The 23,076-nt window shown below is 38.2% G+C and overlaps 1 protein-coding gene across 15 annotated transcripts in view; it reads right to left on the bottom strand.

Annotated features, from left to right (window-relative positions):
- LCORL (ligand dependent nuclear receptor corepressor like) overlaps positions 1 to 23,076 on the bottom strand; it is a 182,293-nt gene that overhangs the window by 121,839 nt on the left and 37,378 nt on the right. For 14 of the 15 annotated variants that reach the window (XM_073342427.1, XM_073342419.1, XM_073342418.1 and 11 more), the window contains exon 2: positions 3,497 to 3,562. In XM_073342427.1, the coding sequence (XP_073198528.1) occupies positions 3,497 to 3,562 (66 nt within the window). Of the gene's footprint in view, positions 1 to 3,496; positions 3,563 to 18,651; positions 18,777 to 23,076 lie in introns of all 15 variants that reach the window. The other variant, XM_073342421.1, reaches the window with a different exon arrangement.

The raw sequence follows: 23,076 nt of genomic DNA, 5'->3' as shown, positions 1-23,076 counted from the left end.
TGATACCGCATCAAGTGAACCAACTGATTTGTTTAGCAAAAGTTATGCTGCTGGAGTTTGGGGCCAAGAGGTTCTCTATGGATTGGGTGAAAAGGCAAGAAAAGCTTGTTAATTAAAATAAATAAAGCTGCAGTAGGACCAGGTAAAGAGTAATGAAGCTTTGGGTCTAATGATGTAGTCGGAAACTGACATGTTCAATAGTTGGTGAGTGAAGGAACATGAAGTCTGAGGGATTCATTGATTCAAGAAGCCTCAAACACCTCCAAGCGTCAGTGCCTTGATGTTACTCAAAAAATGAATTTATTGATTCTAAACATAAAACTGACAATAGAATAAAGAAGTGTTGTTGAAGCCATGTTGGTCCCAAAATATCAGAGACAAGGTGGGGGAGGTAATATATTTTATTGGACCAGCTTTTGTTGGTGAGAGAGACAAGCTTTCAAGCTTACACAGAGCTCTTCTTCAGGTCTGGGAAACTTACTCAGTCTATCATAGCAAAATACAAGATGGAAAGAGACTGTTTAAGTTGGTCCAATAAAAGATATTACCTCACCCACCTTGTCCCTCGAATAAGACAAAGAACTAAGGCACAAATTCAGCAAGGTAATTAAGCATGACAGGTTTCAGAGTAACAGCCATGTTAGTCTGTATTCGCAAAAAGAAAAGGAGGACTTGTGGCACCTTAGAGACTAACCAATTTATTTGAGCATAAGCTTTCGTGAGCTACAGCTCACTTCATCGGATGCATACTGTGGAAAGTACAGAAGATCTTTTTATATACACAAAGCATGAAAAAATGGGTGTTTACCACTACAAAAGGTTTTCTCTCCCCCCCCCCACCCCACTCTCCTGCTGGTAATAGCTTATCTAAAGTGATCACTCTCCTTACAATGTGTATGATAATCAAGTTGGGCCTTCTCCCCCCCAACAAACCCACTCTCCTGTTACCGGGGGGCGGGGACGGGACCTGGATTTGTGCTGGAAATGGCCCAGTACACACTGTAAGGAGAGTGATCACTTTAGATAAGCTATTACCAGCAGGAGAGTGGGGTGGGGCGGGGGGAGAGAAAACCTTTTGTAGTGGTAAACACCCATTTTTTCATGCTTTGCGTATATAAAAAGATCTTCTGTACTTTCCACAGTATGCATCTGATGAAGTGAGCTGTAGCTCCCGAAAGCTTATGCTCAAATAAATTGGTTAGTCGCTAAGGTGCCACAAGTACTCCTTTTCTAATTAAGCATGAGTTTAAGTACCTTGCTGAATTGAGCCCCATGTGAAGAGGCAAATATGATAAAATGCAATGTCATTCAAAGCTAGGATGTGAAACTAGTCAGTTGTAACCAGGAGTTCATTGTTAAATGACAGTCAGAAAGACTCTGACCACTGAAGCAATGGATGTGAACGGAGTACTTCAAGCAAGAATAAGATGACCTCTAATGTGTTATCAATGTAGAACTTGGAGATAAAGGGAACTCTTGCCAAACCTCCTAGATGCCACTGTAATACAAATCAATTTTAAAAAATATAGTGGGAGGGCATCCCAGTCTGACTCCTTCTCTTTCCCTTACCACAGCTGCTCTGGCAGTTCCCTGGTTTAGTGTGCTGCCGCTGTAGCGGCAGTGGTATGAACCCAGCAGGGGTGTCAAACATATAGCCCAGGGTTCAGAACAGTGATTCAGGCATACTGCCTAAATAATGAGAGACAGAAAATGGCAATGTAACACTATATATCTCAGCCAAATCTGAATGGAATTTCATGGGACACAGAAAAGGCACTTCTGCAGTCCAAGGGAATTCTCAATGTCAAATATCCAAGGTCTATTGCAAACAAGGAAGATATGAGACCTTTTCAAAGAAAAGATTTCACAAATTCTTTATAATGGAAAGTGTTAGCCAGGCTAGAGAGAGGGTCACTACCAGCTTCCCCATTAATATATCCCATATACATAAATGCACCAATTATAGAGCAGTGAAATCTGTCATGTAGATCATCATGTTCCTTTACCTGCATCATCTGCATTCTACCCATTATCCCAATACTACCAACATTCCATGCTTCTGAACTGCTTTCAATCCACTTACAAAACAAACCATAAAAAGGTTTTTCTTCTTTCTATGCCCCAAATATAAAAATTCCAGTGCCCAGGAATATTCAAACCTTGGATCACTAATAGGTTTAAAATCTAGTGTCCTGTGCCCATTAGTAATTATGTCTAGAAAAGGAGTGCTTTATACCATTAGAAAGCCAGGAATCCTCCCTTCCCTTTCCAAATGGTGAAGTGTATTTGTTTCCACCACAGTACACAGTAATCAGTTAGTACTGTATCATACCTAAAACTGACATTCTGGAAAAGTTATTTTTAGGAACATGTAAAAATTACACAGACATTTTATAATCTCTGACTGATGGCACTCCTGGCTTTACAGATGGAGGGAAACAAAAAACAGTATCAAAAATTGTCACAATTTTTTAAAAATATTCTCGGGGGGGAGGAGGGGGAGGAAAAAAAAGTGAGACAAACAAATGCAAAAGATATAAAATGAGGGAACACTGTAGAAGATTTTACTAACAAATGATTTGCATAACTTAGTCATGGAGTTGCCACCTTCAAGTAATGCAGTTATTCAAATTCATTCCAATAAAGCTTTTATACCATGCTACACACTACATTTATCTCTCACATTGCCATAACATAACACTTATGACAGTCAGTAACAAATTGCAAGGCAATGAAAGGTAAGGCAAGGGAAAAGATTTTGAGTAGCTAAGTGGTTATAGAAAGAGCAGGCTTTTTCAATAAATTATGAAAATGGATTTGACAATGTCCTTTCTTTTTAAAAATTCAGGCACGTTCATGCAGGCTTCACCCGCACTGTTTTAGTGAGAAACCATTAATATGGCACCATCATTTACTAACATCACACCACAAAGTACATTTTCCTATCAACTTGAATTTTAAAAAATTGTAACTGTTTACAGTTATTCCAGCATAACTCTGCAAACTTGAGAAAAGATGGTTACGTGGATGCTAGAAGAAGACTGTATTATAAAAATTAGGTTAGCCTCTTAAGAGTAGGTGATTATGCAAAATTAATGGCTGTTGAGAACCACCTGATTCCTAATTAATTCTGATAGCAACAATGTCAGAGAACTAAACTGTTTGCCTTCCCTTCTAAAAGTTGCTCACAAAAAGAAAGTTAATAAGAGATACAATATTCCAGAAAAAAAAAAAATCTTTCCTGTGCCAGATACTTAGGGATGCCTAGTTAATCCAGGCAATTCATTACTAACAAGTTCCAGCTACTAATTCTGTATACGTACAGAAAGTATGAGGATGGGAAGGAGGCTAAGATGAAAAAATGCATTAGGGAAAACACAAAGTTTCATAGCTTCACATTTCCTTCTTAGACTTCTATAAATCCTTAAAAATAAAATTTCTAACTAAATGAAAAGCTAGTAAATAAAACCCAGTGCACTAAATATGAGCCATTTACCTTCAAATAAACTGAGGTCTCTTCGTAGCCTTGGTCCATAAAGCCCTTCTAAAATACTTTCAAAACCTGAAAACAAAAGAGAGATTTAAAATGGTGAACAAAACCCTTTACCCCAAAATAAATCAACATAAAAGCCACAATTAGGCAAATACTTTTTAAACAAATGTAGCAACTAAAAATTGTTACAATTTATCTTGTAGAAATTTTTCTTTATTTATAGTGCTGTTCAACAGAACTAGAAGATCAACCTAAGACAAGGCAAGTGCCATCTGTACCGAATCAGCCTACTAAGCCATGCCCCAACAACCTTATCAGATTTAAAAATAACTACAAGGAATCTTAAAGGTGAGACGATTAACCTCATAGCTTCTCCACAAATGAAGCAGTATCTTCATTTCATTGAGAGGTAGGTTCCTCTATGACAAAAATGTGAATCTTCAAAACACAAGGTTCTCAGCTTTGATCTTCAGAATTATATAACTTGAATATGCATTCTAATAATATGAATTTCTACAAATATATCAATTATGAACTTTTCTAGACTAACAAAGCTTGTTTCCTCTTTTTGAATTGTAGTGCACTTTTTTTCGGGTGGCAGGGGGGAGGAAGATCTCCCAAGAATTCTCCCTAGTCTCATACAAAAATGTTTTAAAATTAAGGATGAGACAAATCAAAATATTTTCAAGATTTACCAGTTTACTTAAGGCATCTGGAAATATCAATTCCATAGGACTACAACAGAAGAAAAGATGATGTGTCAGGAGGCAATTGACAAGAGGAAACAGAAGAGGTGGTTCAAGTCTACTGCTGGAAAGGGGGGAGGAGTTTCCAACACTGTGTTGGAGTGGCAGGAGAGAGTCTTAGGCTGTGTACACACTACAGCTTAAGTAGGGCTAAGTTATGTTGCTTAGGGGTGTGAATAAGCCATCCCAGAGTGACACAAGTTACACTGATTAAAAGCAATTGTGTGGACAGTGCTGTGTCAGTGGGAGAGGTTCTCCCACCAACATAGCTACCATCGCTCGCGGGGCAGCAATAATTAAGTCAACGGGAGAGCTCTCTCCCGTCTGCTTAAGGTATGCTACTGAATTACATCATGCATGCTTATCACTTCATGAAATCATTCTTCTGATACTGAGACAGTACTAAAAAGACGTCTTATGCTAAGCTGTCTCTTTGAGGTACTCATGCACGCTGTGTACTCATTATAATTACTTTTTGGGCAATTAATTCTACAAATTACAGGTCAACCCCGTTGAAACATCTCTGAAGATTGTTGAATAATGATGTTAGTTTTGCCATTTCTAACCATTTGGATTTGCATAGTTATAGCAGCTTTGTGAACGGGAGGTCCATGAAATTACTTTCCTTTAATTATTAAATAAGAAAAGCACTGTTAGTGTAAATGTCATCTTCTACAGACCAATCTCTCAGTATGCTTCTGCTCATACCTGGAGAAACCGAAAAAGAACCAACAGAACTGGTCAAAAAAATTTAAAGGATTTTTTCTTAAGAAAAATAGCTAACATTTTCAGCTGAAAAATTTCTGCAAATTAACTCCGGAGAGGGCGGGAGAGTGTCTTTTTGTTTTTCCTTTCTTGTTCAACTTTTCAGTGGCAACATGAGAAAGGGGCAGGGAGGAAGAAAAGTTAAAAATTCAAAAGTGAATTTTTTACAAAAATGTTAATTTTAAATAACTGAAAAGTAATTCTTTTTCCTACACCAGCAAAATTAAAATGACTGGCATTTCTGCACTAGCTCTCCCCCATTTACTTTTTTAAAATCAGCTCTATGGCTAATTGTAATACAAATTCCTGTCCACGTGCAACTAAACTAGGACCAATTTCAGATCTCGGTCTGCTCAGATAGTCAACCTGGGTCAACTTCCCTCCTTGGTTTACCTGGGTCTGCTTCTTTCTATGTTGGATACTATCTCCAGGCCCAGACAAATGTTTACTGTGTTGGTATCAACGGTTCATATTTTCAAACTTTTCTTTGCAAACATCAAAGCTAGAAAGAAGTGCTTTCAAAATGAAAGCTTAGATTCTGACATCGTATGACACTGTGAGCTGGTGACCTAGGCATATGTCTGTTATAGCTATACCCTAACTCCAGCCCTACCAAGGAGGTGTCAACTTTCCATTAAGGGAAGAGCAAGCACAAGCCGAGGACTCCAGCAGAGCACACATCATATTGAACATATGCAGTCTAAGCCTGGGGTGTCTCAAATAACCTGCAATACAATGTCATTATGTTCATTTTTGGTACTTTTCCTCCCTCTAGAACTTTAAATTTTATTATATTGTAGTCATCATTACTTGGTTTCAGCTAGTTACTTCTTGAATTAACTCCTGCATGTTACTTAAGAGTACACTGAGTCTTTGCTCTTGTGCACTCTAGAACTAACTGTTTCAAGAAGCAGCCATTTAAAGTGTTGAGAAATTGCTTCTCATAACTTTGTCCTATTACATCATTTGACCAGTTTACATGCAGGTAACTGAAAAGCTCCATTACTACACTGGGGTAGTAGTTCCACAACAGTGCAGGTTACGTGAGACTTCCATTTTAACAAGGGTGAAGAGTCTATAAAAAGAATCTGTGTTTTGCATGAGAAGAATTCCGAATGCTTATTGGAGTTTATGAACTGCTTGAATTTTTATGGCAGTTTGCAGTGATAAAACAAAAACTAACCTTTATATTTTAAGAGTAGAGTGACTTTTTTTTTTTATCTGACATTGTCTTAAGATCGTTTTTGAAAACATACTAAAAGTAGTTTGATGTACGAAATTAAGTGTGTGTGATTCTTTACTATGAGTAGATTGGAAGAATGTTAAAAGAAATAACTATACAAAATATATGGCAAAAGGTGTTAAAAGTTACTGTATTTAACATCAACATTTTGTTGTTGCTGGTCAAAGCTGACAGTTACCGATGACAAAGTATAATGGTAAATTATCTTTCACAGTGGTAGCCGTGTTAGTCTGTATCAGCAGAAAGAACGACGAGTACCTGTGACACCCTAGAGACTAAAATTTATTTGAACATAAGCTTTCGTGGGCTAAAGCCCACTTCATCAGATACATGTAGTGGAAAATACAGGAGGAAGCTATTTTTATTTTTTATTATACATACACACACACACACACACACATATACACACACACCATGAAAAAAAAAAGGTGGTTACCATACCAACTCTTAATGAGACCAATAGATTAAGGTGGGCTATTATCAGGAGGAAAAAAAAAATCTTTTGTAGTGATCATAAAAAAAGATGACTACAAAAGTTTTTTTTTCTCCTGCTGATAATAGCCCACCTTAAATCGATTCTCCCATTTTTTCATGGTGTGTGTGTGTATTTATATATATATTATATATATATAGCTTCCTCCTGTATTTTCCACTGCATGCTTCTGATGAAGTGGGCTTTAGCCCACAAAAGCTTACTTTCAAATAAATTTGTTAGACTGTAAGGTGCCACAAGTACTCGTCGTTCTTTCTATAAATTATGTTTACACCATGACCCCACATATTGAGGTTTAAAGAGCCAGACTGTATTACAGGTGAATCTTCCGAAATAGTGTACTGTGGTAGGAAACAAATGTCTGTTACATTAGGTCATCCTAAGCCTTGTCATTAGGCTAAATACAGGAGTAATTGTATGAAAAACTCTATCAGAGGGATAAATACCAGGATAAATAACTCCTCCCCCACCTGGTATTTAACTTATGCACCAGTGTTGACACAAGAACAAATGGATACAAACTGGCCATCAACAAGTTTAGGTTTGAAACTAGACAAACGTTTCTAACCAACGGAAGAGTGACATTCTGGAACAGCCTTCCAAGGGGGAAAAAAATAATCCTAACTGGCTTCAGACTGAGTTTGATAAGTTTATGGAGGGAACGGTATCATGAGACTTCCTAAATGGCATGTACCCAATTTGCAACTGCTAGTTGAAAATATCTCGTGTGGCCAGTTATGGGACACTAGATGGGGAGGGCTCTGAGTTACTACAGAGATTTCTTTCCCAGGTTTCTGGCTGCTGGGTCTTGCCCACATGCTCAGGGGTCTAACTCATCACCATATTTGGGGTTGGGAAGGAATTTCCCGCCCCAAGTCAGATTGGCAGCTTCACCTTCCTGTGCAGCATGGGGTAGGGTTTGCTTGCAGGTTTGAACGAGTGTAAATGGTGGATTCTCTGTAACTTGAAGTCTTTACATCATGATCTGAGGACTTCAGGAACTCATTCAGAGGTTATGGGTCTATTACAGGAGGGGGTAAGGAGGTTCTGTGGCCTGCAATGTGCAGGTCAGACTAGATGATCATGATGGGTCTTTCTGACCTTGTAATCTATTAAAAGAAAAATGTATTATATGTAAAGCACGTGTCACACTTTTGACTGCTGGTGTTACTCACTGACAGGTGGAGAGGTATGCTTCATACAGAGAGACCTGGAATACAAGTACAGATAATGCTGCTGCAGCTGCTGTTAGCCAAACTCATTTTTTGGAATTACAGGATTGATTAGGGAATATTTCAGGAAACAAGAAATCATGCAAACCACTGACGGGTTATGTTGTCATTGCTAAACATAGTGGTCTACCCATAGCGTATTTACTTCACGGACTTTTCATTGGTGATTAAATATGAGATAGAGAGACCCTCTCACCATATAAAACAGTCAACACAGGCAGCAAGCCTCAGCAATGCTGTTTCTCCCTCTCCAGCTCTCCTTCTCTCCACTCTGCCCCGGAGAGATACCTCCTGTAGTACACCAATCTTCCTCACAAAGAAGAAAACTACAAAACATATTTTTGGTTAAGGCTGCATCAGGACAACCCCCTTCCCCAAATCTATCCAGACCCTTGAAAGTGTGAAAACAAGTTAGGGAAAGAGTTTCCAGTATTCCTTGTCATTTTTACTTCATCTACAGTGCTGCTGATCATGCATGCCAAGAGGCATTTAGTTCATCAAACTCACTCTGTCACAAAATGTTAACAATTTCAGCAGGGCTGAAGCAAAATAACTATCCAGAGAAATTAACTATCAATAAACTGATACAAGTAGTATGAGGTCAACATCAAGATTGTGTGTTAAAGAATTGGATAAAGTTGGGATATTTGTTGTTTCAGCATACATTGGTTATAGAAGTGAATACCTCTGGACTACGCTATCAGTATCGAAGAGGATATGAAAACAGCCACAAGTACTGGAAAACTTTCCCTTGTTTCTTCCACATGTCCAAGGGGATGGATTTTGGTGCAACCTTAATGTCACTAAACTTAGTTTGTTAGACTTTGCTGCTTTTATCTCTTTCAACTTTGAGCACTTGGTGTCTTTTTCTTGAGCAAAAGGCTAATAATAAAGCCCTACTAGTATATTTGTATTTTTACAGTTCAGGATTCGTATTCAAAGATTCAACTGCATGCTGCTCTCCACTCTTTTTTTCTATTAGATTTTATGAAATCTTTTAGATATACCACATCACTTCACTGAAAAGGTCTACTTTGAACTCACCCTCTGTCCCCATAAGACCCTCCCCTCTAGTGTTTTACTTCTGGGGCACAGAGCTTCACAACACCTTTCTACAGAGGACCCAGAAGCCCTGGACAATTTGTTTTTGCTCAGCACCAAGACAAATTGTTCAAGAGGACACCAAGCATGAAGAGGACGATGGCTATATGGATTGAAGAAGGGACTTGGCATAGAGCTAACTGAGCCTGTACCATGTGAGCATAAGAGAGTCGTATTTCATAAAAGAGCGTTTATGTTGTCCTTAATCGTTGCCTTAGGAAGAAGCATTCTGAAGACTGTGGAGGTTGTGTTATAGACACATCAGGCCAGCAAGATTATGACTGCTGGATTTAGATTTCGGAGGATATAAACTGCAAGTCCTGGGCCCAGTGGTGCCAACTTATATGTGGAAATCTTATTAAACAAGGTTACCGTCATAGGTTATGCAATGAAATGTGTCTGCTTAACCCAAGGAAGTTTAGCACAAGAGGCTGCCTTAGTAAATGCCGTGCAAAGCTCTCGAGACCCTACCAGGGTTTTAAACAAAATCATCAAACTGAAGGATACCCATGTAATATATTGTATTGATCACATGATCCGCACAAAAAGTTACAGAACCTGGTTTAGGAAAAAGATTTGCAAGACATCTAAAGTTAGAGAATGGTGAATGGACCAATGTGACATTAAATATAATAAAACATGGCATCTGTAAATAAAAGTAACTGATGAAAAGGTCTTTATATTTGTGTGGGTTCTAGTGCAAGGCCAGTGTGGCCCTTAAATAAAATGGGGGCTTTGAAGGGTCCCCCCCCCAAAAAAAAAAAGCTTTCAAGGGGGTAGCTTTCAAAAACTCTAGCTATTGTCTTTAAAAAAACCAAACATTTTACAACAAAAAAGATGGAATGTCTGTTGTAAAATCTGGCTGAACTAAAACCCCGTGGTTGAAATAAAGCAAAAAATGACTAGGTTGTATAGCTTTCTCTCTCAAACCACGTTCTTGAGAACAATATAGCTGACAAAACACCCATCAATATGCCTTGGAATTCCTGGCTTAATCAATCTGTTCTTTGAAATTGCCTGGGTGGATCTACAGCCTTCGGCAGTTGTGTAAACAGATACCAGGTCCTTAAGGTTACAGCAAAGTAAGATGTTACGATTTGCAAAAGGATCCATAAACAGTTTTAATGAATATCCAGGTTTGGGCAATCAAGGTGGGACCAGCTGACAAGGGCTATGTCTGGTTTAATAAACCTTTGATGTTTGTAAAAATGCCATGGATCAAACTCTCTGGCAACTAAAACAAAGTAATGACAAGTTCAAAAAAGTAGAGTTCATTTTCAATAGCAATCCCTTGGCCTACCCCATGTCGGAAATGGTGAAGGGAGCCACAAACTTCCACCATATTTATAAAATAAGAGTATGCTGTAAGAACATGCTCCCTATCACATAACTAAAACCTACAGGTATTTGTGCTCTCTTTACTATTTAATTCTGTAAGAATACGGGTGCTAGGTCCACTTTCATGTAAAAACAAAACCATAACCTAATGCACAAAAGAAATGTTTAAAACAAATTCATTTGCAGCTGCAAGGTAAATAGATAGGAATGGGGGATTCGGTAACAGTCAGAATTGCTGTGTATGTTTATTTACTGTTTAAAAAGGATTTACAGTGCTGTTTTTAATTGAAAATAGAAAAATATATTTTAACTCAGTGGTTCTCAAATTTTTGTACTGGTGATCCCTTTCACACAGCAAGCCTCTGACTGTGGCCCCCCTTATAAATTAAAAACACTTTTTAAATATTTAACACTATTATAAATGCTAGAGGCAAAGTGGGGTTTGGGGTGGCAGCTGACAGCTTGCAACTCCCCCATGTAATAACCTCACGACCCCCAGTTTGAGAACCTCTTAACTAAAAACTAAAAAGACAGTTATTATCCAGAGACCACCAAAAGGGGATGTTCCGGGAGAAATACATAAATTACACATGAATCTATCAGTTAAGGGTGATAGTGATCAAAACAATGTGTTAACATACTCTGAAGTTTTGATTGAACCAAAGCAGTATGATGGTATAAAATATGAGTTTTTTGGAGAGACCAGTAGTCCTTTTACAACAGAAAGCACCTTTGGACAGGGTTAATGTTGCTAGACTGTAAGATATGGTTGTCAAGCTGTCTTGAGAGGCTCACAAACTTGGGTGCCAACATCAGGGCAGACTGTTACAAATCAGGGCACAAACCCCAAACTGGTTTTAGGTGCTATAACTAGATTTCAACAAGTATTAAATGTAAACTCCCCAAGCACTAGAACAGCCTTAACATGGAGTCACAGACAATCTCCTTGGGCACATTAGTCTACTCTGCAACCCAGTCTTAGTAATAGATGGTTCCTTATACCAAAAATCACAACAATATTCAGATTACTCCAAGTCCCGAAGGGCCAGTCACTTATCAGAGGTCAATTGTACCTTATGTCACTCAGAGACAATGCTTGTAGCCAATCCTGTAATAAAAACTAAAGATTTATAAATTAGGAAAAATAAATTAGTAATGTTAAAGCGGGTGAACATACACACACACAAACGAGTTACAGTCTTAAGTTCCAAAAGGTAAAAGAAGCTGCTGAGATATGTAAGCTTTCTATGTTCGTTAGAGCTAACCCAAGCTAAGCAGCTTGGGGATCCCTTGCTTATGCTTACAAATATTGCCCTCTCCAAATTCCAAGTAGCACGGAGATACAGTTCCTCCTGGTCAGGGATTTTTTTTCCCCTTTCCTCCAGAGTTCAAACTTATGGAATACATATCAGTGCCTGTCTCCTCTTCATAGGTGTGTGTGTGGCAGGGGTGCAATCAAAGTTTTTGCCCTTTGAAACCAAATGAGCCTTTGTGAAACATCAATGGACCTTCTTCTGTGTAGGACCAGCACTTTGCATAAACTCACGAAACAAGAAAGAAGCATTTAATTAATGTAATTACACACGTTTACATCATTAACACTTAATATAACTTTATATTTTGGGCTACAGATGTTATAAGTGAGAGCAATATATGCAACACCCTACAAGCATTTCAACTAGGGCTGTCAAGCTATTAAAAAATTAAATTGAGATTAATCGTGCTGTTAAACAATAGAATACCATTTATATAAATATTTTTGGATTTTTTTTGCATTTTTAAATATATGGATTTCAATTTTAACATAGAATACAAAGTGTACAGTGCTCAGTTATAAATATTTGCATTGTAAAAATAAAAAAATATTTTTCAATTCACTTAATACAAGTACTGTATTGCAATCTCTATCATGAAAGTTTAATTTACAAATGTATTATATACAAAAAATGCATTCAAAAATAAAACAATGTAAAACTTTAGAGCCTAAAAATCCACTCAATCCTAGTTCTTGTTCAGCCAATCACTAAGAGAAACAAGTTGGTTTACGTTTGAAGAAGATAATGCTGCCCTCTTCTAGTTCACAATGTCACCTGAAAGTGAGAACACGCATTCTCGTGGCACTGTTGTAGCCAGCATTGCAAGATATTTATGTGCCAGATGCACTGAAGATTCATATGTCCCTTCATGCTTCAACCACCATTCCAGATGACATGTGTCCATGCTGATGACTGGTTCAGCTCAATAATGATCCAAAGCAGTGCAGATTGACACACGTTCATTTTCATTATCTGAGTCAGATGCCACCAGCAAAAGGTTGATTTTCTTTTTTGGTTCTGTAGTTTCCGCATCAAAGTGTTTCTTTTTTAAGACTTCTAAAAGCATGCTCCAGACCCCATCCTTCTCGGATTTTGGAAGGCACTTCAGAGTCTTAAATCTTGGGGCGACTGCTGTAGCTATCTTTAGAAACCTCACATTGGTATCTTTTGTGTTTTGTCAAATCTGCTGTGAAAGCGTTCTTAAAATAAACAAAAACATGCTGGGTCATCATCCAAGACTGCCATAACACAAAATATATGGCAGAGTGCAAGTAAAACACACAGCAGAAGAAAATACAATTCTCCCCCAAGGAGTTCAGTCATAAATTTAATAAACGCATTTTTTTTAAAAAATGAGTGTCATCAGCATGGAAGCATGTCCTCTGGAATGGTGGCCAAAGCCTGAAGGGGCATACAAATGTTTTGCAAGGTATTTACGTGCCAGATAAGATATGCAGGCTACAACAGTGCCATGTGAATGTCTGTTCTCACTTTCAGGTGACATTGTAAATAAGAAGAGAGCAGCATTATCTCCCATAAATGTAAACAAACTTGTTTCTCTTAGTGATTGGCTGAACAAGGGGAAGACTGAGTGGACCTGTAGGCTCTAAAGTTGTACATTGTTTTGTTTTTGAATGCAGTTATGTAACAAAACAAACAAAAAAAATCTACGTTTGTAAGTTGTGCTTTCATGTTAAAGAGACTGCACTATGGTACTCATATGAGGTGAATTGAAAGATATATCATTTTTACAGTGCAAATATTTGTAATAAAAATATAAAGTGAGCACTGTACACTTTTTATTCTACGTTGTAACTAAAATCAATATATTTGAAAATGTAGAAAAAACATCCTAAATATTTAATATTAATTGGTATTCTATTAACAGTGCAATTAAAACTGCAATTAAATCAAGATTTTTTAAATTGAAATTAATTTGAGTTAATCACATGAGTTAGCTGTGATAATCAACAGTCCTACATTCAACTCTAAACACTAAACACATTCTTATCAACTTAAGATTTATTTTAACAATGTTAACACACAGGTGAGCCAGGCTGGGTCCAGCTATACGTTTGTCAGTGTTCATTAAGGCCTAGGGACATGAGCTGGCACCTGGTTTGTAAGCTTACAATGGTGTGGTTACTTTATAACTCTGTATATCTACCTACTCCCCCGCCCCCTCGCCCTTTGTCTATACGTTTCTTACTAATCATGATACATCTTTATTGCAGAGGGAGTTATTTAGTATGGAACCAAAAACTTTAAGCCGTAATGTGGAAGGGCCAGATACAATTCCATTTTAACTATGCCTGTGTTTAACATGGTTTAAAAAAAAAAATGGTACTTAAAACAGCTTTTATAGGGATTTCTGCATCTGGGGAATACTACTAACTAAAATTTTGCTTGCTCTTTAACCAAAAGGCCCAAGTTCTTGTGTAGGAAAACAGAGTAAAGTTGTGCTGGCACTTGATTCTTCTGAAGTGGAAGATAAATTTCTGAAACGTTGCTTTTAAAAACATGTTTTTTAAAAAGGGGTGTTTTTAAAGTTAGTTTTAATACTAAATACTAGTTTTAATACTAAAACCACAAATTGTTATTTGTGGTTTAGGTGCACATGCAATGTGTCATTTTTTCTATGGCAAAACATGTGTCTGCCCCCAGAAAAGGGTATACATAGGTGTGTCGTTTTTAAAAGTATTTGGTTACAAATGGTTTATTTTTGGGTGTTAATATACTGGGTTTTTTTACTCCAGCCAAGATTTTTATTTATAGTGTGTGTGTGTGTGTGTGTGTGTGTTTTGAAATGGGTTAAAAAGTCAGTATATGTATTGTAGCTGTACATGTAATCTTTTTTTCTACAGGATAAAAGGTGTTTGTATGTATGTCCCAGGAAATTAGTACTTCCCAGAAAAGGAGATTAATTTTGTGTAAAATAAGGAAGATTTTCCTCCCTGTGCGGGGAGGGAAGAACATGTAGAATGGTGTTTGCATGTTTTTTTATAATGGGAGAATGGAGAAATGTACTAATGTTAAAAAATGTTTGTCTATGGCTGGAACAACACTGTTAGTAGAAAAGAAATTTCAAAAACTGAGCAAGTGAGGGAGAAAAAGAGCACACGCATGTCTAAAATGGCATTTGTAAAGCACTGTTTTAATACAGTTTTAAATAGTAGAAAAACAGCCTGATATTTTATTTTACAAGACAGTTTTACAGGTTTTGTAATAAAAGAGAGGCCCTTAGACTGAGATAAACTCAAAAGAAAAAAAAAGAAAGACACCTGTAAAGGAAAATTCTCCAGCGTCAACAGCTGACAAAAGTTAAACCTTAGTACATATATTCTGATTATTTGTTTGGTTGTTTAACTGGTTTTCTTTTCATGCAAATACATAGACATGTGGTGGATTTCTGGTGAGAAAGATTAGAGTTAATTTTTGTGTGACTACTGTAAACCAATTTGTCAAAGCTCTCTGTGAATACTATGATTCTTTGAAGAGAGAGGTGATAGGTGGTTTTGTCTTGGGGGTTGCAACACCAGATTTCCAGAGGGTAAACGCCTTAAAAATGTGCACTTTAAGGGTTAACCTATAGCTCAAAACAAAGGTGACTAGGTGTGAATATAAAGTTGTGCAGACAAAGTGGTGTAAAAGGGGCTGCACAGAGTTTGAGAGGGGGTGATGTTGGGATAAGAAGAGGCTTGCACAACAGTTGCTGGAGAAACAGAAGAGGGCTCAGTATTTAGGGGATAAACAGACAGCACCCAAAGAGTTATAGGTCATAGATTCTAAGGCCAGAAGCGACCACTATGATCATCTAGTATGACCTCTTCTGCGAATTATTTTGGGGAAGTAACATAGTAGAGATCATAGATCATCTCTTTTTAGAAAAATATCCAATCTTGATTTAAAAGGGTCAGTGATGGAGAATTCACCATGATTCATGGTAAATTGTTCCAATGATTAATTACTCTCACTGTTAAAAATGTACACCTTATTTCCAGTCTGAATTTGTCTAGCTTCAGCTTCCAGCCATTGGATCATGTTATACCTTTCTCTGCTAGAATGAAGAACCCATTGTTAAATATATTTGTTTCCCACATAGATTAGACTAATCAAATCACCCCATAATCTTCTCTTTGCTAAACTAAATAGATCGAAGGAGCTCAGTCTATGATTAGAAATTGTACTTTATAGTTCTTTAATCATTCTCGTGACTCTTCTCTGAACCCTCTCCAGTTTATCAACATCCTTCTTGAATTGCAGGCACCTGAACTGGACACAGTATTTCAGCAATGGCTACACCAGCACCAAATATAGATATAAAATCTCAATACTCCTACATTAGAGTCTCCGGTTTATGTATCCCATGACTGCATTAGCTCTTCTGGCCAAAGCATTGCAGTGGGAATTCATGTTCAGATGATTATGCACAATTACATCCAAATCTTTTTCAGTCGTTGCTTCCCAGGATAGAGTCCCCCATTCTGTAAGTCTGGCCTACATTCCTCGTTCCTAGATGTATACATTTAGCCATATTAAAACTGATATTGTTTGCTTGCGCACAGTTTAATCAAGCGATCTAGATAGCTTTGTATCAGTGACCTGCCCCCTTTGTTATTTACAACTTCCCCAATTTTTAGTCATCTGCAGACTTTCAGTGATTATTTTGTTTTCATCCAGGTCATTGTTAGAGATGTTAAACAGCACAAGGCCAAGCACCAAACCCTGTGGGACCTCACTAGAACAGATTACTCAGAAACGATTTCTCACTTAGTTACATTTTGAGACCTATCAGTAAGCCATCTTTTAATTCATTTAATGTGTACCGTGTTAGTTTTATATCATTGGTTTCCTTTTTTCAATCAAAATGTCCTGCAGCACCAAGTCAAAAGCCTTACAGAAGTCTCGGTATATTACATCCAACACTATTACCTTTATAAATCAAACTTGGAGAGAGAGATCAAGTTAGTTTGACAAGATCTATTTTCCATAAAACCATGTTGATTTACATTAATTACATTACCCTGCTTTAGTTCACTATTAACCAGGTCCCATATCAGCTTCTCCATTATCTTGCCTGGGTGACAGCCTATAATTACCCAGGTCATCCTGTTAAAAATTCACACAAACATTAGCTTTCTTTCAGTTTTCTGGAACTTCCCCAGTGCTCCAAGACTTACTGAAAATCATCATTAACAGTCCAGCAGCTCCTAAGCCACCTTTTCTAAAATTCTTGGATGCAAGTTATCTGGACCTATTGACTTAGAAGCTACTAAAGTTAGTCATGTGTGTTTGACATCCTCCAGAGATATAAATGGAATGGAAAAAAAAGAGTGTTATCATCATACACTGAGACTGTATCATCTGCTTTTTCACTCAAATATAGAATAAATATTGATAGAAAACTCAGCCTTTTCTGCATTATTACTGATGATCCTACCATTTCCACCTCACAATGGACCACTGTCAGGATTCTTTTTGTTCCTAATATATTTTAAAAAATCCTTATTATGCCTAACTCTACTGGCCATAGATTTTTCCTTGTGTTCACGGGCTTCCCTTATCAATTTTCTGTACTTCCCAACTTCTGATTTATATTCATTACTATCAGCTTTCCCTTTCTTCCATTCATACGTATATATTAATTTTTACAGTTGCCTTCACTTCCCCGCTAAAGCAGGTTGGTTTTTTATTCAGCATAATCTTCTTCCTCAATTAGTGGACCTATTGCTTTTGGGGCATCTAGTAATTGAGAATCATTTAAGAACTTATTCACGTTTTTCTGATTAAATTCTTCCTCCCAGCTGATTTGGCTCACAATTGTTTTCAGCTTTGTGAAATTGGCCCTATTAAAACACCAAGTAAATATGCTACTGCGCTGGACTCTATTTTGTCTGCACATTTATAAATGTAAAAAAGTCATGATCACTTGTACTAAGCCACCATATTAGTTTTTAGTTCTGTGATAAGTTTCTCTTTATCTTTTAGGACAAGGTCTAAGATAGAATTCCTCTGTATTGGTTGCAACACTTTTTGCGTTACCCAATGCCAACATCGTGAGAGATCCTGATGAACTCTTTCAGTATCTATTGTACCCCAACTTACGAGGTTTCATCCCGCAAGTTTATAAAATGATGAAACAACCTATCTTGGAAGTATGCAAAAGAATGCCACACAGTTTCCGGCAATATATACATCGTTTATAGCCTGTTTCATCATGGCTTATGCCTGCTTAGCACTATAACACCAACAAGGGAGGTTGCAAGAGAGTGTTGTCCGTGTCATGATACAGACTCAGTGATATTTGTAAGACAGGAGGAAGAATGGAACCCCCCTCTGGAAGATTTAGGAGACCTCACAAGTGACATCCCACCAAAGAAGCACATCATGAAGTTGGTGTCAGCACCTCCAAAACATGCAAATACAAACTGTCAGGAGGAAAGCCCTGTATGAAAGTCAAAGGATCACCTTCAATGTAATAAACTGTGAAAAGAGACTGACAGCTTGAAAGATCTAGTTCTGGACTATAGTATAAACCTAGGGAAGAACACCCCTAAAGAGACAGAGGCACAACAGCCCTCTAAAGTAACACCTGATGTCACCATGGATCAACTAGGAAGCCTATATAAATCTGGCCCTACACTAGTCTGCTGCAGCTTTAGACTTTTTCTTTTTTTTCTTTTTTTTTTTTTTTTGGGGGGGGGGGGAGGAGAGAGGAAGAGAAGAGAAGATGGTAGGGACTGAAAGATAAGTGTTTGCATTCCAAAGATTTGTATTCAACATTATACTTTTAAAAAGTCTGATATTCTTCTAGACTCTTCTGAAACTTGTGTTTTTATTCTGATCTGATCCAGAGTAGAGGTTATAGCTTAGTAAACAATAATGTATAACCACGCTAAGCTTACAAATAGACAAAATACATACTCATCACTGCTCATTTATCAGTTTCTGGTGCATCGCATTTCATATCACTCTTCTACTCCAATATTTTCATTGACTGAAAGCCTTCTGGGGCAGGGATGATGTCCACATCCAATACCTATTTTTTACTACAATGAAGAAAAGGATTTTTAGAAAAAGTTATGGCCTCTCTATCCCAACAGGGGAAGAGGACCTTGAGGCTCATGGATAATTCTTTGGGACCTGAGCTATTCCTTGTGCACTCACTGTGTCAACAGAAGTTTTGTAAGGATGGCATGGAATTTAACAGAGAAAAAACTAGTTTGTCCCAGTTTAAGGCATTTTCTATTTTACGAACGATTAGTGCACAGCACATTGTGTTTAGTTTGTTACATATAAAACTTGTGGTTACATAAGAGATTTGGATGTTAATTTAGGATTGTACAAATAAAATAAAACTTCAGTGGGCACACTACTAAAATATGTAATTAAAATACTAAACATCAGAATGTCTGTATATATTTTGGTTCAATATTTTCTCAAAAAGTTATACATCAACTCTTTTCAGTTTTCATTTTAATACAAACAAGTCAAAAACCATTTTGATTATATGAAAGTAATAATAGAGAGTTGCAGGCTTGAAGCATCAAGCAGTCAAAAACATGCAGAGTTGCAGACAACTGGTCCAGATCCATTTGGCCATCCAGCATTCTGTAGCAGAAGACCAACTTTGATGTAGCAGATAGACTGAGCTTATTCCTCAATTTTGAATAGGTGTATCTATGCTTGCTTAACTTGCTGGATACAACAACTGCACCAGCAGTTCTACTGAGTACGACTGAAGAATGAAGATACTCTGATTTTTCCACAATGTCACAGAGGAAACTTTTTCCTTGATAGCAGATGAAAATATTGATTTAAAATATTAATTTAATGCAAGAGGGCTTTGCCTTGCAATTTTTTTTTGTTCAGCTGACAATTTCTTTCCTGCATATTTTGGATGAAGGAGGTTGGCCAACATGTGTACAGGAGTAATTGCCCCATTAAATCTCTTTTTGTACTTTAGCCTTGCACGGAGCAAGACCTTCATTTTTCATTAGATACAACCATACTTCACATGCAACAGCAATCGTTGATGTGTCCCTTTGGAGCATCAAGTGGCACAGCAACTGGTTTCAACTGACCAAGTTTTTTGCTTCTCAGAAAAATCCCTTGATTATTAATTATACAGAACACCGTCTTCATGTTCCGTCTCAAGATCACTCACAATCCTAAAATAATGCAGCCGATTTTTAACATGGTTTCCAGGCATATTATTTGACTGTTCCAGTGTGCGTCACCAGGGATTTGGGGTTTTACAGATCATTGGCATTCTTTTAACGAGGCTCCAGCCTGATGGGGATTACAAACACACTTTTGTAAATCTACATGTTTTATCAAACCACTTGGGATTAGGTCTTGTCCGAGTAGATTTAGCCAATGTGATACACATACATGTGTAACCAAAATGTTGTCATCTTGATCCAGATCACTTTTCATACTTTGCGCCTTTTCCCTTATCTTGTACTAACACTTTTCCATGTAATCTCTTGCATGCTTCCACCCTCAAGCCACCAGTAACTGTATCAGTTCATCTGCTACTGGCTTTTGACTGGGTGACTTGTAGCTTGGTTTTAGATAGCTGATCATTGCCTGAAGAGCTGGAAGCGCAATAACCTAAGAGACACTATTACAGCCATTAAAAAAAAAAAATGCAATCTGCAATTTGTCTGAAAATTGTGTTTCAGTTCTGGAGCTGTTTTTGCTACAAACATATATCCATTTGTGTCTGAAAAACCATACTTCCTCCTCATTGTCTCTCGCCAACCTGGATCTGCGTTCATTTGATGTATTTGGCAAAGGCAATGCAGTTTTAACAGTACCTTCATCCTCAGAGTCTGACTCTAACACTTGTGTAAATATAGCCAACAGCAGTGGTTCTGGTGTGTCTTTTTACAAACTGCAGCAGCAAAAACTAAATGTTTCCTCATATGGTCTGCCTTCCCACTCACTTTTTTTTTTTTTTTTTTTTTTTTTTGCAGTTTTTGCCTCAGATTCTTTTCCATCTTCATGAACTTTCTCAAAATAACCATGAATTGGGTCAAGTGGCCTTCCACCTTTGCTCATGTTGAAATATTTTGACTTGGGTTACTACACTTGGAGTTCAGTTACGGCAACTACACTCCAACCAGCCAGATCAAGAGAAGAGTACTGACCTAGACAGTTTAGCAATTGACCTCAAAAAACAAAACTTCCGATTTTGGAAATTCCCCTTATTTTTCCAAGCAAACATGCAATTTTCACTGCTAAACAAAGAATGGGAATTCCCAGATTCAGACGTTTCTATTTGAAATAGCCAAGGCCATAGCATACAGCTTTAGATTGAGGTTTTTCTGCATTTTATTTCAATCATTTAAAATTAAACCAAGTATATTACTACAAAATGATCTGCTAAACATTTTTCAGTAATATTCATTTGTATAGTCTAATAATTTTGTTTTTCCAGTTTAAATTATTTAATCAGTGCCCTGTCCTAAAATAGGTTTCAGAGTAACAGCCGTGTTAGTCTGTATTCGCAAAAAGAAAAGAAAAGGAGTACTTGTGGCACCTTAGAGACTAACCAATTTATTAGAGCATAAGCTTTCGTGAGCTACAGCTCACTTCCTCAGATGCATATCGTGGAAACTGCAGCAGGCTTTATATATACACAGAGAATATGAAACAATACCTCCTCCCACCCCACTGTCCTGCTGGTAATAGCTTATCTAAAGTGATCATCAGGTGGGCCATTTCCAGCACAAATCCAGGTTTTCTCACCCTCCACCCCCCCACACAAATTCACTCTCCTGCTGGTGATAGCCCATCCAAAGTGACAACTCTTTACAACTCTTTTTCCCTCCTGCCCCTTTTTTGGGCTGTTTTATGACTCTCTATATTTATGTTACTCTTCTAGGAGAAATGATACTGAAATTTAGGACATTCCATTTGATAAATGCATTTGTTTTTCCCAGTTATGTTTGAAAACAGAACTGTAGATCCAAAAGGACATTTAAAGCAGAGGTCCCCAAAGTGTTGAGCACGCCCCCCTTTGGAGGGTGGGGGGGCACAGAGGAACATTCAGGGGGGCGCAGCATGGCCTGGGCCAGGCCACACAGGGATCGAGCGCCACCCAGCCCTGCTTCACTCCCAGTTCCGCTCCAGCCCCCAACCATGGCCACACACCTGGCCCTCAACCATGCCTCTGTTCCCAGCCCCAGATCTACCCCCCAGCCTCAGCCCCTTTACCTTGTCCATGACCTCCCCACTCCACCCAGGAACTGTGTCCACACTCCCAGCCCCAGGAGTGCAGGGGAGTGTAGACAGGGAGGGTGCACAATCCTGAAAAGTTTGGGGACCACTGATTTAAAGAGTGAAACTGCAGTATATAAAAATACAGTAACTCCTCACTTAACATCCTCCGGCTTAATGTTGTTTCAAAGGTACGTCGCTGCTCAATTAGGGAACATGCTCATTTAAAGTTGTACAATGCTCCCTTATAACGTCCTTGGGCTGCCTGCTTTGTGCACTGCATGTAAGATTTTGTGGAAGAGCAGGGACTTTACAAGGGAGCATTGCACAAGTTCCTCTTCTCCGCCACCTCTCCCTCCCTCCCAGCACTTCCCCCACTGCTTAGGACTTTCTGGGAGGGAGGGGCAGGAGCGAGGAAGCGCCGCATCTCCTCTCTTCCCCCTCCCTCCCAGAAATCCTAAGCCCACCAAACAGCTGTTTGGCAGAGCTTAGGACTTTCTGGGGGCGCGGAAGGAGTGGGGATGCGGCGTGCTCTGGAGAGGAGGAGGAGTGTAGGTGCGAAGAGGTAGGCTTGGAGTAGAGTGGGGACAGGAAGAGGCGGGCCTGAAGCATCCCCTGGCAAAGTGGGCACCTATTCTTCTCCAGGTAAGCTGCCACTGCTGCTGCAAAGGTGCTTCCTAGCGTCCTTGCCTGCAGCAGGCTGTGCCTGTGTGGGGTAAGCCAACGGCACTTCCCCAACCACAGTACAGTACTGTACAGTATATAATGCCTTTTGTCTGCCCCCCAAAAATTTCCTTGGAATCTAACCCCCAGCATTTACATTAAATCTTATGAGAAAATTGGATTAGTTTAACATCGTTTCACTTAAAGTTTCATTTTTCAGGAACATAACTACAACGTTAAGTGAGGAGTTACTGTACCGTCCACAATTTTCGAAGAAACAAAAGAGAGCACTTTAATTTTCTGAGCAAAGTGAATGGGATGAGCAGAACCTAAGGGAATTTGTATACACTTTAAACAAGTTTAGCAAGTTAAATATGAATTTTTCAATAAAGTTGCAATGTACCAAGATAAAGTCACAGTAATCTTGAGGCTAATTTCTACAGGACTGCAAAATTTAAC

This window comes from Lepidochelys kempii, chromosome 4 (assembly GCF_965140265.1).
Source record: "Lepidochelys kempii isolate rLepKem1 chromosome 4, rLepKem1.hap2, whole genome shotgun sequence".
NCBI lineage: Eukaryota > Metazoa > Chordata > Testudines > Cheloniidae > Lepidochelys > Lepidochelys kempii.
This window is presented reverse-complemented; position numbering and strand designations above follow the sequence as displayed.